This window comes from Choloepus didactylus, chromosome 1, assembly GCF_015220235.1.
Source record: "Choloepus didactylus isolate mChoDid1 chromosome 1, mChoDid1.pri, whole genome shotgun sequence".
Lineage (NCBI taxonomy): Eukaryota > Metazoa > Chordata > Mammalia > Pilosa > Megalonychidae > Choloepus > Choloepus didactylus.
Window position 1 is genome coordinate 61,898,487 of NC_051307.1, and position 18,352 is coordinate 61,916,838.

Sequence of the window (18,352 nt, forward strand, 5' to 3'; positions counted from 1 at the left end):
AACCAAAGACTCTTTGGTATTTCCCAAAATTGAGCTAAGGAAGTTTTAAATATTATTTTTATTCTCAATCTTAACAGGCCTTCTTTGGACTATTCTAAACCAATATGGAAGTGAAGAGTAGGAAGATTCCAAAGTTAAAACTCGAATGCTAACACATCGTAAAAATTTTAGAAATTCTACTGTTAAGCTGTGTAACCTTGGTCAAGAGACTTGCCCTCTCTGGGCCTTGTTTTCTCAATAGAATTAATTCTAGATCTCTCTGCCTTAAATAGTGACAGTTATCACAATTTCATTGATTGTACCTTAATAAAAATTTTAGGCTTATTCTCCTTAGTATTCCTGGAAACCCACATACAGTTTTCAGATACCAACTTATAACTTTATTCTGAGAAAGTGCTAAAGCACAAATCTTCAACAGAAATTAGCTCCTTGTTTTACCCATGAATCCAGACAGTCTTTCTGATTGGTAAGATTCATCAACAAACAATTATTCTACTAACAAATTTGTTACATTTCAGTTTTGTGTGGAGACCTTTTGGTGACAGATGCTTACTGACTGAGAAAATTAAGCTTGAATGGTACTGGCAAATTTGGACATTCACAGATGTTTTGGGATTCAGTCCTTGGGAGTCTCTTGATTGTTGACAGTGAGATTATTAGTGGGAGGAGGGAGGGTTGAGAACACTTCCCCAGCTTCCCCAGCGTAGTCCAGAACCACTGAGTGTTGTGAACTGGCCTGGGGTAGGTCTAGATCCTTAGGTTTCTTACTGCCAGCAATATTTTAATGTGATATGATCTGGGCTGTAATCATCTTGGTGAATTTTGGAGATGTTTTTCCTGACAATCTTTAAATTTCTGCATCAATAAGAGAAAAATTTTGAGAGCCCATATAGCATAATGATGAAAAGCATGGATTCTGGTGTTTGCCTTGGTTCAAATTCCAGCCCTGCCATTCACTACTTGAGTATCCTTGGGCAAGTTATAACTTCTTTGTGCTTTAGTGTCTTAGTCTGTGTGATAGGGATAACACTAGTACTTATTTCAAATGGTAGTTTTGAAGATTACGAGAATTATACATCTAAAGCATTTAAAAGAGTTCTGTCATGTGTCCAGTAAATATTTAATATTTTTATTAAACCATCTCTTGCACAGTGTTTATTCTTCTGCACCCATTTTAGCCTCAGACTCACAAGTATTCAACTCTTCATCCTTGTCAGACATTGCTGACTGACCATGACACACTTTGTTTTAAGCATAGAATACAACATCTGAATCGTCCTCAACATTAGAAAGGATCCAAATTAGGGCATAAAATGAAATGTATTTGCCATCTCAAATTATTTGTAGAAATTTTAGTTTTATTTCTTGTCTCAAAATATGAATTAGATATGTTGATTACATAGTGGACCTGTTTCATTTTTGTTTTTCACAAAGTTTCAGAGCAGGTTTGTTAAGAAAAGCATAAATAGGGATGGTTTCTATAGTCAAAAATAGGAATCTGTTCTTAAATTCTAAAATGAGTTTTGCAAATGAATTGCAAAGCCCATTTTAAATTCCTTTACTTAATTCCTTTAATTTTGTGTTCAGAAGGGTATGAGTAAGGCTTCCTGTTGCAGATACTTTGAAATAGTAAAATGAATGTACGGAAATTCTAGCTAGCATAGTAATGGAAGCTAGTTCTTTGGGCTCTTTACCAGCATGTTATGAAGTTAGTTTGTTAGTAAGAGCTTGGTATATGGGAAGCTAGTGCTTCGCTACTTTTAAAAGAAAAATTAAAACTAGATTAGGAGACTGTTTACCAAATGCCAGACACTTTTCTAAGTGCTTTATATTTATCCTTTTCAATAGTTCTGTTAGGTAGATATCATTAGCCCCCATTTTACAGCTGAGGAAACAGGTGTAGAGAGGTTAGGCAACTTGCCTAGGGTCCTTAAAACTAGGAAGAGGCAGAAATGAGACTCAAACCCAAGGGTATGATTGCCGCACAGACCATCTTAACCCCTAACTATGTTGGACTGCCATGCCCAAAGAGTAAATTGCATGAGGAGGAAGTTGAGAAGTGAGACGGGGTTATAGAAAGTCTTAACTGTCAGGTTAGTCAACTTTATGTTTATTTGGCAGACAATGGGAAACCACGGAAGGTTCTCCTGTGTTGTGGGTGACAGGATGAAAGCTGGGCTTCCAGAAGCTTGTGTCACGTAGAGCATGGGGACTGCCTTAGAGGAAAGAAAGATCAGAGATCATTGCCAGTACCTGAGGTAAGAAGTAAGGAGAAGGTGAATTTAGGGATTAAGATAAGAGCTTAGCACACCTGCATTTAGGTGGGCAGAAATGGAGAAGAGACCCAGAAGCACAGTCAGAGATGTTAGAAGTGCAGCATCACCGCTCAGGAATTGAAAACCGTACAAGACAAGGAGGATTGGACTAAAACAAGGACTAGTCAGTTTAGAGATATTAATTAATTCATTCCTTTATTGACTTGTTCATTCACTTATTGAATAAGTAAATATTATATTGTACTCATAAGACAGGAATTGTGCTGGAGGGGAATCCATGTAAAAATGTTCTCCTGTGCTCCTGCTCTGTTTCTTGTTAGCTAGGTGGCCTCTGACAGATTTTATTGTTTTGTTTTCAACTTTTCTAAACCCCAGCTGCCTCTTCCATGATATGGTGATGTAAAACATCATTCTGTCTAAATGCTCTGAATGCTTGTGGTCTTTCCAGCGCTAGGATCTGTAAATTCTTGAGTCTGAGTAAGTTGTGAATAGCAATATTTGCAATCGTTGTTGTAAATGTTTGACGGGCAATTCAGTTGATACTTCTAGGAGAATTGGGAGATGATGCAGAATGAAATGTGTTTCCTACTGTTGTAATGTGAACAACGCAATTCTAAAAATTTCCTCTGAAGAATACCAGTAGTATATAGTGGAAGAATAAGACTGAAAATAATGTAAGAGATGGAGGGTCCAGGGATTAATAAAGGAACACAAACATTACCTAGAAAAGGTGAGGGAGAATTTTCTCAAAGCTACTCATTTTCAGAGTGACTAATTTCTTCAGAGTGACTAACTTCTTCAGAGAAAATTGTGTTGATTGGAAACTTTAAAAAAAAAAATTGCAAAAGACTTTTAAAAGAGGCAGTATGGAATTTAGAATGAACTTCAAGTTCCCCTCAAAAACTGGTTTCTGTGAAGCTCTGATCCTCTCAGCAGGATGTAATTCCTTCTTTTTCTGACCACCTCTGGCGGTGTTCTCAAACACACAGATCACCTGGGGATCTTGTTAAAGATGCAGATTCTGACTGGGGGAGGAGGGGAGGGTGGAGATTCTTCAAGTCTACCAAGTTCCCAGGTGATTCCAATGCTGCTCCTCCATGGGCCACACTTTGAGGAGCTAAGGTCTAAAATATTTTGCTTTATTTCTCACAATAGATAATCAGACTCATTTTGAAAACAGTACAATTTAGCTCCCCCTCACCAGACTGTGAGTTCTGTTCCCCAAATCTTAAATATACACACATAATGAAAGCGTGATACCAATAGAATAATAGATTTTTTTTCCCTCTCAATTATTTGTATTATTCAGTGGCATCAGTAATTTTTGAGTTATTACAGGTAGGAGATTTTTCCTTTCAGCTGATATATTGAAGTAAATATGTTGCTCAAAAATAGCCACCAAAATGCAACATAAAGTGTTCTTGATAAAATTAAACATATATTTACCATATGACACATGAAAATATATGTCCAATTAAAAACTTGTTCCTGAATGTCTAGTGCATCTTTATTTATAATAGCTAAAAACTGGAAAGAACTCATGTCAATTAACTGATGGATGAATGAACGAAGTGTGGTTTAACCATATAATGAATGGAATACTACTTAGCAATACAAAGTAATGAACTCTTAATAACAATATGGACAATTATTTCAAAAGCATTATGCTAATTGAGAGAAGCCAGAAATAAGATACATACTGTATGATCCCATTTATATTAAATTTTATAAAATGTAAAACTATAGTAATAGAAGGCAGATCCGGTTGCTAGAGGCCAGGAGGTGGGGGAAAGGAGACTGATTGCAAAAGAGAACAAAGAGAACTTTTTGGGTCAATGGGGAATGTTTAGTATCATGATTTTGGTGGTTGTTACCATGACTGCATCTAATTGTCAAGATTCATCCAATTGTACATTAAGTGGTGAATTTTGTTGAATATAAATATTATCTCAGTAATGCTAATTTAAAAAAAGTCATATCATTAATCTGTTAACCATACCTAATACTCCTTAGAGGTTGATATTTTATCAGTGGGATCTTAATATAAGGAAATAGAGAAAATTTCCACTCTGGGAGAAGAAATGGGTCACGGGCAGAAAATATGAACAAAGAGTGGTAACATAAGAAGTTCTCTTAAAAGGCTTCCTTGTGTATTTGCAATGGTGCTGTGTCTAACGGGAAAGATCTTGAAAACAGGAACTTCAGCTCATTTATTTTTAGCATCCAGGATAGTATGCTATTAGCGAATGATTTTAGTGTGTTCTTTAAAAAAGAAAATTCTACTAAAATGTCATTTCTCTCTTTCTATTCTTTGCAGTGAACACACCCAAATTTCCGGTGAGGACTTAGTCATCTGCTTTGGTTGTGAAAACTTTGCTTTAATTAGATGAAAAGATCTGTCTACATATGCTAAGGAGGAAGTCTGGAAAAAGCATTGGCTTTTCCTTGAGCCTCCTGAGGCTTTCCTCTGATGTATTTCTTGAAAGACTATGGTGTGTGTGTGTGTGTGTGTGTGTGTGTCTGTCTGTCTGTCTGTCTGCCTGTCTGTCTGTCTGTCTGTCTAGGGAACTAACTGCAAACCATTGTATTAGCAGAATTGGGGAATGGAGGGAAGGAAAAAAAGTTAAATATTCCCTTTCTCCCTTGCAGAAAGAAAAATCCATGTATTTAGAAACCAAACAGAATTTATACAGCTTGTTCAATTGTTTTGTTTTGTTTTGTTTTTGAGGGAAGCATAAATAAAATTATATTTTTCTATTACTTTATGCAGTTATATAAGAGGTATTTCTTTTTATTAGATTTATACTTATTGGTATCAGCTCATAACTTCAGACTTAAATTTTTAAATTTAGCTTTTTTAGGTGTAATATTGAATGCTGTTTAATTATGTATGGGTTATTCTTTATTTCTTCAATTATGGCCTATTAGAATTTTCAAAGTCTTTCTAGCAGAAAATCCCCATCATTCAGACAATTTATTCCTTAGAATTTATCTTTTTGTGAGAATATTTTCACATTATATTATTTCTATATTTGAAGCATATTTAATAAATGCAGATTTCAATGTGTATCATTCCTTTGTTTCACTTTTAAAAAGCTATTGCTAGGTTAAGTTCACAATGTTTCAGTTAAAAAATGCAGCAACTATAGTTTTCCTTATGTGCACTTTGAAATGAGGCAGTTCTGGATTTGAATTCTGGCCAGTGCTCTGGGTATTAAACATCTCTAGCATGGTGCTGATAATATCCCATTTTTCATCATCATGTGTGAAAAGGGCTTAGTTCAGTGCTGGGCATTTAGTAAGTGCTTAATAAACTGTGCTATTACCAACATGACCACTGCAGTTAGAGGGTGGTGGTCCTTAGTATGCAAAAGAGGCTACCCAGACACGTTTCGGACAATGCAATTAGTAATAAGAACCATACTTTAAAGAGAGATAGTAAAATGAGTTGAGGAACACTGAGGCCTTTAGATCTGTCACTGTGGGATCTTGTGTATCTCCCATCAAGGCTTGGGCTATATGGGCATGGTTAGTTTAGGAGTCTTGGGGACCCATGGGGCTGCACCAAAAAATCTAGACATGAATGAGTGACTAAAGCTGGTTGGTTTGTAGTTCTAGGTTTGTTCACTTGGGCATGTGATTGCCGAGAATGATCACAAAGCTGAGCAATAAGTACAAAGAGGAAGGAAGGCAAGATATAAGCTCTGCTGGTCAAGTTTTGGATGGTCTCGGGTTGTGTCACTGTGCTCTGGGGATTGGTGGAGATCTGAATGGAATGCTTTTCTGAAGGCTGAGTGGACATGGTCCATCTTCAGAGTCACCAGGTAAGCTTTTGGAGCTAAACCATGAACAAGGACACCCAGCAAAGGGAAAGATCAGGGTTGAAATCAGCCCATGCCAAACCGTGTGTTCATAGAGCTGTGTGGACCAAAAATGTGAGTTTCAGGGTATTAAGTATTGAGAAGCAGCATGCTGGGTGTGAGAGGAAACCTGGCTGCAGGAGATTAGGACATCCATCACTGAGGAAGTAAGGAGCATAAGGGCATCTCTCCATAGAGGGGATGGGAACATGGCTTAGGATACTACTCACCAAAATTGGAAGCTTGACTGCATAGCTGTGGGGGTGGCTGAGACGAAGAAAGTGGGCATTGAAAAACTAGGATAATACAGGGACTCAGCAGCAGCAACCCTAGTACAGTTGGATGAAATACCCAAGATCAGCATGGGATTAACAGGAACCTGACCATCCTGTGCAGCTGCTTGCAAAGATCTCCTCAGGTGCCCTTTCTTGGGCCAGGATCCCAGAGCTTGGAGTATGGCTGAACCTGCAGATGGGCATTAGGAAGCATCTACCAGCCAGGTTTAGAGGAAGCTGGGGGGCAGAGAAGTCAGGGAGGCTGGGTCTGTACATGCTCAGCATCTGGAAAAATGAACACTAAGGAGATGACTCTATTTGCCTCGTATACTACTGATTTAGGAAGATACCTGCAGGGTTGTTGTACTTTGTGAATAGAAGAATGTTTCCAGAATTATTGCTGAAAATGCTCTGTGTGTAGGAGTTGTGTGAAAACAAGCTCATTTTAGTTTGGGAAAGCTTTAGGAGAGTCTAAAAACAAAAATCTGACTATTTTCAAGTGTCATTCCATGGAGTTTATTTTGTTTTTATAAACAGTGTCAGCATGGTTGGAAATAGGGTTGCAAGGAAAACAGTTTTATTCCTGTAGTTTGGATCACAAAGACTGTAAACTTTCTCTCCATTTCTGCAATCCCTAGAATTGATGATACTTTGTAAGTAGCTAGTGGGATTGATAGGTTAGAGCAATGTTCTATAGTGTTTAGCCTTTATCACCAGGCTGTACCTGTGCCCTGTAAAAGCTCATGTCTGGAGGGAGGCAGTAGAATGCATGGCTCTGGTCTGATAGATACGGGTTTGAGTTCTGTGTCTTCTACTTATCAGCTTGGGAAAGTTACTGCTTCTCTCAGAGCCTCAGTTTCTTATCTGTAAAATGAGAATTTTAAGTTTACTACTCCATTCACAGGGTGTTTGTGAGGGTAACGTGGATCATGCACCTAAAGCATTTAGCACAGGCCTTGGCACATGCTAAGCCCTCTGTACTTGTTAATGACTATAATCAGCCATTCTTCACTGGGCATTTACCATGTGCTAGGCATTTAAGGTAAAGCATTAACACAAAGCATCTAGTTATGGGATCAATAACTGCATTCAACAATGACCTACTTAGCATCCTCTATGTGATGGGTATAGTTAGAAGTGCTAGAAATAAGATGATAAACGAAACAGACAAGGTCCCTGCTCTCCTGGAGCTTGCAGTCTAATTGGGATAATTGTTGTAACATCTGTTATGGTCTCTGTATCTCAGTAAATTGGTTTTTTGCTTTTTTTCTAAATGATTCTTCTGAGTATGCTGGAACAGTGGTTTTCAAACTGTAGTATGCATAAGAATCAAGTTGGGGATGCTTGTTTGAAGTGCACATTCTGGAGCCCCAGAGATTCAGATTAAATAGGGGCATGTTAACAAGCCCCCAGCTGATGCTGACCCTTTGACCTGCCAGGTCTCTTTGAGGAATGCTGCCCTAGAGCCACTTCCCCTTCACGGATATCTGAATTTTCCTTTCTAGAATGCTTGACACCAAGGGAGCACTCTAAGGAAGTTTAATATTAGATTCTATCTTTTGGGTTCCCCTCATTCCTTTTTTTTTTTTTTTTTTTTTTTTAATTAATTAATTTATTTTTTTAAAAAACAAATAATAATTTTGATTGTTTACAGTACCATTACATAGTTGTACATTCATCACCTAAATCAATCCCTGACACCTTCATTAGCACACACACAAAAATAACAAGAATAATAATTAGAGTGAAAAAGAGCAATTGAAGTAAAAAACAACACTGGGTACCTTTGTCTGTTTGTTTCCTTCCCCTATTTTTCTACTCATCCATCCATAAACTAGACAAAGTGGAGTGTGGTCCTTATGGCTTTCCCAATCCCATTGACACCCCTCATAAGCTACATTTTTATACAACTGTCTTCGAGATTCATGGGTTCTGGGTTGTAGTTTGATAGTTTCAGGTATCCACCACCAGCTACCCCAATTCTTTAGAACCTAAAAAGGGTTGTCTAAAGTGTGCGTAAGAGTGCCCACCAGAGTGACCTCTCGGCTCGTTTTGGAATCTCTCTGCCACTGAAGCTTATTTCATTTCCTTTCACATCCCCCTTTTGGTCAAGAAGATGTTCTCCGTCCCACGATGCCAGGTCTACATTCCTCCCCGGGAGTCATATTCCACGTTGCCAGGGAGATTCACTCCCCTGGGTGTCTGATCCCACGTAGCGGGGAGGGCAGTGATTTCACCTTTCAAGTTGGCTTAGCCAGAGAGAGAGGGCCACATCTGAGCAACAAAGAGGCACTCAGGAGGAGACTCTTAGGCACAAATATAGGGAGGCCTAGCCTCTCCTTTGCAGCAACCGTCTTCCCAAGGGTAAAACTTATGGTAGAGGGCTCAACCCATCAAACCACCAGTCCCCTATGTCTGTGGTCATGTTAGCAACCATGGAGGTGGGGTAGGCGAATACCCCTGCATTCTCCACAGGCTCCTCAAGGGGGCACTACATCATTTTTTTTTCCTTGTTTTTCTTTCTTTCTTTTTTTTTTTTTTTAACTTTCCCTTCTTTTTTAAATCAACTGTATGAAAAAAAAAGTTAAAAAGAAAACAAACATACAATAAAAGAACATTTCAAAGAGACCATAACAAGGGAGTAAGAAAAAGACAACTAACCTAAGATAACTGCTTAACTTCCAACATGTTCCTACTTTACCCCAAGAAAGTTACCTAATATAGCAACATTTCTGTGAACTTGCTCCTACTATATCCATCAGAAATTAACAGACCATAGTCATTCATGGGCATCCCCAGAACGTTAAATAGCTTATCTGTTCTTCTTGGATTATTGTTCCCCCTTCCTTAATTGCTCTCTATTGCTAGTTCCCCTACATTCTACATTATAAGCCATTTGTTTTACATTTTTCAAAGTTCACATTAGTGGTAGCATATAATATTTCTCTTTTTGTGCCTGGCTTATTTCGCTCAGCATTATGTCTTCAAGGTTCATCCATGTTGTCATATGTTTCACGAGATCGTTCCTTCTTACTGCCGCGTAGTATTCCATCGTGTGTATATACCACATTTTATTTATCCACTCATCTGTTGAAGGACATTTGGGTTGTTTCCATCTCTTGGCAATTGTGAATAATGCTGCTATGAACATTGGCGTGCAGATATCTATTCGTGTCACTGCTTTCCGATCTTCCGGGTATATACCGAGAAGTGCAATCGCTGGATTGAATGGTAGCTCTGTATCTAGTTTTCTAAGGAACTGCCAGACTGACTTCCAGAGTGGCTGAACCATTATACAGTCCCACCAACAATGAATAAGAGTTCCAATTTCTCCACATCCCCTCCAGCATTTGTAGTTTCCTGTTTGTTTAATGGCAGCCATTCTAACCGGTGTTAGATGGTATCTCATTGTGGTTTTAATTTGCATCTCTCTAATAGCTAGTGAAGCTGAACATTTTTTCATGTGTTTCTTGGCCATTTGTATTTCCTCTTCAGAGAACTGTCTTTTCATATCTTTTGCCCATTTTATAATTGGGCTGTCTGTACTATTGTCTTTGAGTTGTAGGATTTCTTTGTATATGCAAGATATCAGTCTTTTGTCAGATACATGGTTTCCAAAAATTTTTTCCCATTGAGTTGGCTGCCTCTTTACCTTTTTGAGAAATTCCTTTGAGGTGCAGAAACTTCTAAGCTTGAGGAGTTCTCATTTATCTATTTTCTCTTTTGTTGCTTGTGCTTTGGGTGTAAAGTCTAGGAAGTGGCCGCCTAATACAAGGTCTTGAAGATGTTTTCCTACATTATCTTCTAGGAGTTTTATGGTACTTTCTTTTATATTGAGATCTTTGGTCCATTTTGAGTTAATTTTTGTGTAGGGGGTGAGGTAGGGGTCCTCTTTCATTCTTTTGGATATGGATATCCAACTCTCCCAGCCCCATTTGTTGAAAAGACCATTATGACTCAGTTCAGTGACTTTGGGGGCCTTATCAAAGATCAGTCGGCCATAGATCTGAGGGTCTATCTCTGAATTCTCAATTCGATTCCATTGATCTATATGTCTATCTTTGTGCCAGTACCATGCTGTTTTGGCAACTGTGGCTTTATAATAAGCTTCAAAGTCAGGGAGTGTAAGTCCTCCCACTTCGTTTTTCTTTTTTAGAGTGTCTTTAGCAATTCGAGGCATCGTCCCTTTCCAAATAAATTTGATAACTAGCTTTTCCAAGTCTGCAAAGTAGGTTGTTGGAATTTTGATTGGGATTGCATTGAATCTGTAGATGAGTTTGGGTAGAATTGACATCTTAATGACATTTAGCCTTCCTATCCATGAACATGAAATATTTTTCCATCTTTTAAGGTCCCCTTCTATTTCTTTTAGTAGAGTTATGTAGTTTTCTTTGTGTAGGTCTTTTACATCTTTGGTTAAGTTTATTCCTAGGTACTTGATTTTTTTAGTTGCTATTGAAAATGGTATCTTTTTCTTGAGTGTCTCTTCAGTTTGTTCATTTCTAGCATATAGAAACATTACTGACTTATGTGCATTAATCTTGTATCCCGCTACTCTGCTAAATTTGTTTATTAGCTCTAGTAGCTGTATCGTCGATTTCTCAGGGTTTTCTAGATATAAGATCATATTGTCTGCAAACAATGACAATTTTACTTCTTCTTTTCCAATTTGGATGCCTTTTATTTCTTTGTCTTGCCGGATTGCCCTGGCTAGCACTTCCAGCACAATGTTGAATAACAGTGGTGATAGCGGGCATCCTTGTCTTGTTCCTGATCTTAGAGGGAAGGCTTTCAGTCTCTCACCATTGAGTACTATGCTGGCTGTGGGTTTTTCATATATGCTCTTTATCATGTTGAGGAAGTTTCCTTCAATTCCTACCTTTTGAAGTGTTTTTATCAAAAAGGGATGTTGGATTTTGTCAAATGCTTTTTCAGCATCTATTGAGATGATCAATTGATTTTTCCCTTTCGAGTTTTTAATGTGTTGTAATACGTTGATTGTTTTTCTTATGTTGAACCATCCTTGCATGCCTGGAATGAACCCCACTTGGTCATGGTGTATGATATTTTTAATGTGTCTTTGGATTCGATTTGCAAGTATTTTGTTGAGGATTTTTGCATCTATATTCATTAGGGAGATTGGCCGGTAGTTTTCCTTTTTTGTAGCATCTTTGCCTGGTTTTGGTATTAGATTGATGTTAGCTTCATAAAATGAGTTAGGTAGTGTTCCATTTTCTTCAATGTTTTGAAAGAGTTTGAGTAAGATTGGTGTCAGTTCTTTCTGGAAAGTTTGGTAGAATTCCCCTGTGAAGCCATCTGGCCCTGGGCATTTATTTGTGGGAAGATTTTTGATGACTGATTGGATCTCTTTGCTTGTGATGGGTTGGTTGAGGTCTTCCATTTCTTCTCTGGTCAGTCTAGGTTGTTCATATGTTTCCAGGAAATTGTCCATTTCTTCTACATTGTCCAGTTTGTTGCCATACAGTTGTTCATAATATCCTCTTATAATTTTTGTAATTTCTTCAGGATCTGCAGTTATGTCACCTTTTTCATTCATTATTTTGTTTATATGGGTCTTCTCTCTTTTTGATTTTGTCAGTCTAGCTAGGGGCTTGTCAATCTTGTTGATCTTCTCAAAGAACCAATTTTTGGTGATAGTTATCCTCTCTATTGTTTTTTTGTTCTCTATGTCATTTATTTCTGCTTTAATCCTTGTTATTTCTTTTCTTGTACTTGGTTTAGGATTGGTTTGCTGTTCATTTTCTAGCTTCTTCAGTTGATCCATTAGTTCTTTGATTTTGGCTCTTTCTTCCTTTTTAATATATGCGTTTAGTGCTATAAATTTCCCCCTTAGCACTGCTTTTGCTGCATCCCATAGGTTTTGGTATGTTGTGTTCTCATTTTCATTCGTCTCTATATATTTAGCAATTTCTCTTGCTATTTCTTCTTTAACCCACTGATTGTTAAGGAGTGTGTTGTTTAACCTCCAGGTATTTGTGAATTTTCTAAGTCTCTGATGGTTATTGACTTCTAATTGTATTCCATTGTGGTCAGAGAATGTGCTTTGAATAATTTCAATCTTTTTAAATTTATTGAGGCTTGTTTTATGTCCCAGCATATGATCTATTCTGGAGAAAGTTCCGTGAGCACTAGAAAAAGTATGTGTATCCTGGTGATTTGGGATGTAATGTCCTGTATATGTCTGTTAAATCTAATTCATTTATCAGATTGTTTAGGTTTTCAATTTCCTTATTGGTCTTCTGTCTGGTTGATCTATCTATAGGAGAGAGTGATGTGTTGAAGTCTCCCACAATTATTGTGGAAACATCAGTTGCTTCCTTTAGTTTTGTCAGTGTTTCTCTCATGTATTTTGTGGCACCTTGATTGGGTGCATAGACATTTACGATTGTTATTTCTTCTTGCTGAATTGCCCCTTTTATTAGTATGTAGTGGCCTTCTTTGTCTCTCAAAACATCCCTGCATTTGAAGTCTATTTTATCTGAGATTAATATTGCTACACCTGCTTTCTTTTGGCTGTAGCTTGCATGAAATATTTTTTTCCATCCTTTCACTTTCAGTTTCTTTGTGTCCCTGTGTCTAAGATGAGTCTCTTGTATGCAACATATTGATGGTTCATTTTTTTTTGATCCATTCTGCGAATCTATATCTTTTAATTGGGGAGTTTAATCCATTTACATTCAACGTTATAACCGTGAAGGCATTTCTTGAATCGGCCATCTTATCCTTTGGTTTATGTTTGCCATATTTTTCCCCTCTCTATATTAATATCCTTTATTGTACCCATACTGAACCTCTTTAGTACTGAACCTTTCTCCAAGTCTCTCTGTCCTGTCTTTGTTTCTCTGTCTGTAGGGCTCCCTTTAGTATCTCCAGTAGGGCAGGTCTCTTGTTAGCAAATTCTCTCAGCATTTCTTTGTCTGTGAAAAATTTAAGCTCTCCCTCAAATTTGAAGGAGAGCTTTGCTGGATAAATTATTCTTGGCTGGAAATTTTTCTCACTCAGAATTTTAAATATATCGTGCCACTGCCTTCTTGCCTCCATGGTGGCTGCTGAGTAGTCACTACTTAGTCTTATGCTGTTTCCTTTGTATGTGGTGAATTGCTTTTCTCTTGCTGCTTTCAGAACTTGCTCCTTCTCTTTTGTGTTTGACAGTGTGATCAGTATATGTCTCGGAGTGGGTTTATTTGGATTAATTCTATTTGGAGTTCGCTGAGCATTTATGATTTGTGTATTTACGTTGTTTAGAAGATTTGGGAAGTTTTCCCCAACAATTTCTTTGAATACTCTTCCTAGACCTTTCCCCTTTTCTTCCCCTTCTGGGACACCAATGAGTCTTATATTTGGACGTTTCATATTATCTGTCATATCCCTGAGGTCCATTTCGAGTTTTTCAATTTTTTTCCCCATTCTTTCTTTTATGCTTTCATTTTCCATTCTGTCATCTTCCAGGTCACTGATTCATTGTTCAACTTCCTCTAGTCTTGTACTATGAGTGTCCAGAATCTTTTTAATTTGGTCAACAGTTTCTTTAATTTCCATAAGATCATCCATTTTTTTATTTAGTCTTGCAATGTCTTCTTTATGCTCTTCTAGAGTCTTCTTGATTTCCTTTATCTCCCGTACTATGGTCTCATTGTTCATCTTTAGTTCTTTGAGTAGCTGCTCTAGGTGCTGTGTCTCTTCTGGTATTTTGATTTGGGTGCTTGGGCTTGGGTTATCCATATCGTCTGGTTTTTTCATATGCTTTATAATTTTCTGTTGTTTTTGGCCTCGTGGCATTTGCTGAACTTGATAGGGTTCTTTTAGGGTTTGTAGACCTACTGAAGTCCTTATCTCTAATTTATCAGATCTACAGCTTCTTGGAGTACACTTTCTCTAACTAACCAGCAGGTGGCGTCCACGAGCCACCTGTTCTCCACAAGCGAGTTCTCCCCTGCTTAGCCTTTTTGGTGAGTGGGGGAGTGAGTCTTGTGGGGCCCAATTGGTGTATCAAGCTTGCGTGTGTAGTTGGTGTTGCCTGCCCTGTATGTGGGGCGTGTTTCTGGGCAGTCGGGGAGGGGGGGTGGCCCTAACAATCAAATCTCCCTGGTGATCCTAGAGTTTTAAAGCTGCTGCAATAGTCTAATCCTTCAGTTCAGTCCTGCCACAGTTTGTCTCTGCCACTGACCCACACGTCCTTGGTATTGGCGTATGGCTCCTGAGACTTGCAAGTGGGCCCCTCTTCCAGGCTGTGCACCCCGGGTCCTCTGTTGAGGGATGACTGTGCTATGTCACAGGTGAGTGCCGTCCCCCCAGGGCAGTTCTGGGCTGCTGGGCTGTGTAGGGAGGCTCCCAGTCTGCTCACATGTTGGCTGAGTGGGGCTTTGTTAATTCACACTGCTCCACCTTCCCAACTCTGGGACAATCAGCTGAGGTTGCAGGGAAGGCTAATGTCCACGCCCAGTTTTGTGGTGTGTGCCTGTTATTTGAAGCACTTCCGTCACACTGGGTTGTCTGGGGCAGCTCTGGGCTATGGAGCTGGCAATGGGCAGGAGTGTTTCCTGTCCACCAGGATGGTGGCTGTGAGCGGATACCCCCCTTATCTTGGGAAGTTGTGGTGTTTAGTGAATTTTCTCAGCCACTGAATTATTGCCTTTTGTCTCAGAGCTCTCTTAGTTCTGCTCTTGACTTGACGTGCCCAAATTGAAAGTCTCTGAAGCTTTCTGTATTGGGCTTCTTAGAGTAATTGTTTTAGAAAAAGAAAAAAGGATTAAAAAAAAAAAAAAAAAAAGGGCTCTCCTCAGAGATCTAATGGGTTATTGAAATGCTAAGAGACAAAGCAACCAGGGCCATTAAGGAAAGGTCCACAGGGCAGAGGGATGGGCTTTTCTTCAGGATTTGCGGGATTTGCATATGCGCCTTAAGGCCTGAGCTCCGCCCTTCCCCTTTCTGTGTTCACCAGAACTCCAAAAATCCTCTGCTTTTATTTTGGAGTTTTTCGTGTTGTTTTTTTTTTTTTCTATGCCTGTCTCCTCTCTGCTGGGCTGGCTGCTCTCAGATTCTCTGGTGTCTGGTCTCAGTCTATCTATGGTTGGAGTCTGGATCAGTAGAATGAGTTTCCGATAAGAGCAGCCACTGCAGTTCTCCCTTCTCCTTCCTGGAGCTGACAGCCCCTCCTCCCACGGGACTGAGCCTGGCAGGGAGGGGTGCGGGTCCCCTGGCCACAAAAACTTACAGATTTCGCTGATCTCAGCAGTTCGACTTTTTCATGAGTGTTGTATGAAGTATGCCCAAAGACAGATTGCTCTGTGGTGTCCAGTCCACGCAGTTCCTGGCTTTCTACCTACTTTCCTGGAGGAGTAACTAAAACATACAGCTCACCAGTCTGCCATCTTGCCCCGCCTCCTCCCCTCATTCCTTTTATCTTGAGAAGCAGGATGACACCAGGAGGAAATGGTCAGGTCTTAGGTCTATTTCTGTTTCCCCTAAACTGTGTGTCTTGGGACAAATTACTTAACCTCAGAAGCCTTCAGTTTCCTCTTTAATCAAAAGAAGGATAAAAATATCTGCATACAGATTTAACAATCTGTTGTGAGCCTTAAGTGAAGGATATATAAGCTTTTTATGAGCTTTAAAAATAAAATATACTTTTATTATTAAAAAGAAGGAAAAACCATTGTAAAAATTGAGCTCAGTTTGGCATATGTTGATTATATTTGGGTTACATATGATTTGAAAAGTAATGGACATTTTTTTTTTTTTTAACATGTGCAGTAGCTGCCACAGTTGATTGCACAAAGTAAGCATATGATCATAGTCATTTTATCACTCTCTTTACAATATTAGTACAGGTATATATATGTAAGCATGAAATGATGTGACAGCATGTGGGTGGAAAGGAAATTTTGACATGAAGATCAAGTCTGTAAGACTCCTATTCACTCAGTTAGTCCATAGCCCCTCTGTTACCCCTCATAGACCCTTTTCTTTGGCTTTTCAGAACTACTCATGATTTCCTCATCCAGTCAAACTGGTTGATACCTTGTGTCTATTCAGTGTTATTCCTTCTTTCTGGAATGCCACCCCCCCCACTTTATTATTTAGCTGTTTATTATTGCCTCTGTTAAATAAGCCTTACCTCCCAGTCTAACTTAGATGCCCTTATCCTGTGCTATGTTATTCTTTGCTGCCTTTATCAAAAAAGATGTTATCACATTGAGTTTTAATCATTAATTAATTTATGTACCTTATGTGATTTCATATTCCCAGCATAACATAGTGACCAGACCATGGAAAATCTTCGATATATGTTCTTGAGTACATGAAATATGTGGTGTAGTTCTGTTAGAGAAGATTTCATCAAAACAGGTAGAGGAATAGTCAGACCTGGTAAGAATTTGGTGAAGGAAAGAAGAAAGGGAGAGTAATGTTACAAAATGGAGATTCTTGCTGTTAGTTTCAGGTCAGGAGAGGGAGGACAACCCCTTCAATTTATAGATGAAGAAAACTTAATAACCAAGAAACATATGTGACTTACCCAAGGAATTTGCCCAAGTGAGTCATGGTGTGGAGGCTAGAAAAATGGAATAACAATTCAATCATTCTGTAGCAAGATCCTGTGAATACTTAGATGAAGACTCATGTGAGTGTTTAGTGAGCTGGTGCTGCAGATGTGGGTAACCTCTGAAAGGACTAGGTATAGGCTTCTGCCCAATGTCCAGTAGAGTAGCTGGAAGGTTATAGCTCACATGCTTACTTGTGTTTAATTCCAAGAGGATTTGCATTATTTTTCTTAATAATTTTTGACATTTATATTTAATGTAATAGTATGTTTCTTGGTATGTTTTTTTTTTTTTAATCTTCATTTTATTGAGATATATTCACATACCACGCAGTCATACAAAACAAATCGTACTTTCGATTGTTTACAGTACCAAGTAATGGACATTTGATTTCTGCCAATGCTTCCCTGCTGCCCTCTTCCCACACTTTGGTTGAATAATTCCTTTGTGATTTAAAACTTTGTAAGGGATGTTTTAAGGGATCCTGGTTTTAGGAGCAGCTGCAGCCAAGAAGCTGGTGTCTGTCATGTTTAATGTCACAATCTTGAAACTTGATCGTTTTGGTAATTGAAGCTATATCGCAGAGCCTTATGTCTTTTTAGAAGCAGACACTCTATGTTAAATTCTGACAGGTTTCCTCTGAATGCTTTTGCTCAAAACCCTCATGGTCGTTCCATTTACTGAATTGTAATGAAACCATTTATTTGTGAAAGCTTTTTTTCTGCAAGCAAGCAGAGGAACTCCACATGTTTATCGCAAGAATATCCTGGCTGGCCGGAGGGTACTTTGCAGTTTGAATATGGGAACACTGGATTGCCAGTGAAATACAAGACAGTGGCTAAGCTTCCTAAATTTCTCTCAGGTGGTGTATGCAATAGCTTTTCATGAATGGGTTCATTTTACTTTTTGAAGAAATAAAGAACATTCTCTCACACTTCTTTGTTTTCAGCTAAAACCCACATATCAATGAATTGAAAAACAATAACAAAAATATTGCTCACCCACACCTGTATGCTTTATGCCTTGTAAAATAATACATAAATTACCCAAAGAATGTGTTTTTAGGGGATAGGTAAGCAAATTGAATTGTAAATACTATATTCTTTCTCCAGCCCTTCATACACTATCTTATATTTAGATGTAAATATGTTTTAAAATATTGCTGGCATTAGTAAGTTGCTTCCTTGTTGGATGTTTGCATGGATGATGCAATTCTTGGTAGAGTCATAATTGTTTACTTTGAGCATTTAAGCAGGTAGTTTGGTGACTGTTTTGGCCCAAGCCAGGAATTATGTGGAATTGGACTGTGAATCATGTCTTCTGATTTCCACAGGGGTTTTATATATACTAAATTAGAAGTATGTGTAAACTAAAGTTTA

At 38.4% G+C, this 18,352-nt stretch overlaps 1 protein-coding gene across 13 annotated transcripts in view; it reads left to right on the top strand.

The window, feature by feature from the left end:
• ST3GAL6 (ST3 beta-galactoside alpha-2,3-sialyltransferase 6) overlaps window positions 1-18,352 on the top strand; it is a 94,155-nt gene that overhangs the window by 24,221 nt on the left and 51,582 nt on the right. Inside the window, exons 1-2 of one of the 13 annotated variants that reach the window (XM_037834215.1) lie at window positions 2,109-2,258; window positions 4,594-4,613. The exons of 8 other annotated variants lie outside the window; for them this stretch is intronic. In XM_037834215.1, the coding sequence (XP_037690143.1) occupies window positions 2,206-2,258; window positions 4,594-4,613 (73 nt within the window). In that variant the 5' untranslated portion in view covers window positions 2,109-2,205. Of the gene's footprint in view, window positions 1-2,108; window positions 2,259-4,593; window positions 4,614-5,387; window positions 6,101-16,185; window positions 16,211-18,352 lie in introns of those variants that run through there. 4 more of the 13 variants (XM_037834261.1, XM_037834266.1, XM_037834292.1 and 1 more) reach the window with 4 other exon arrangements.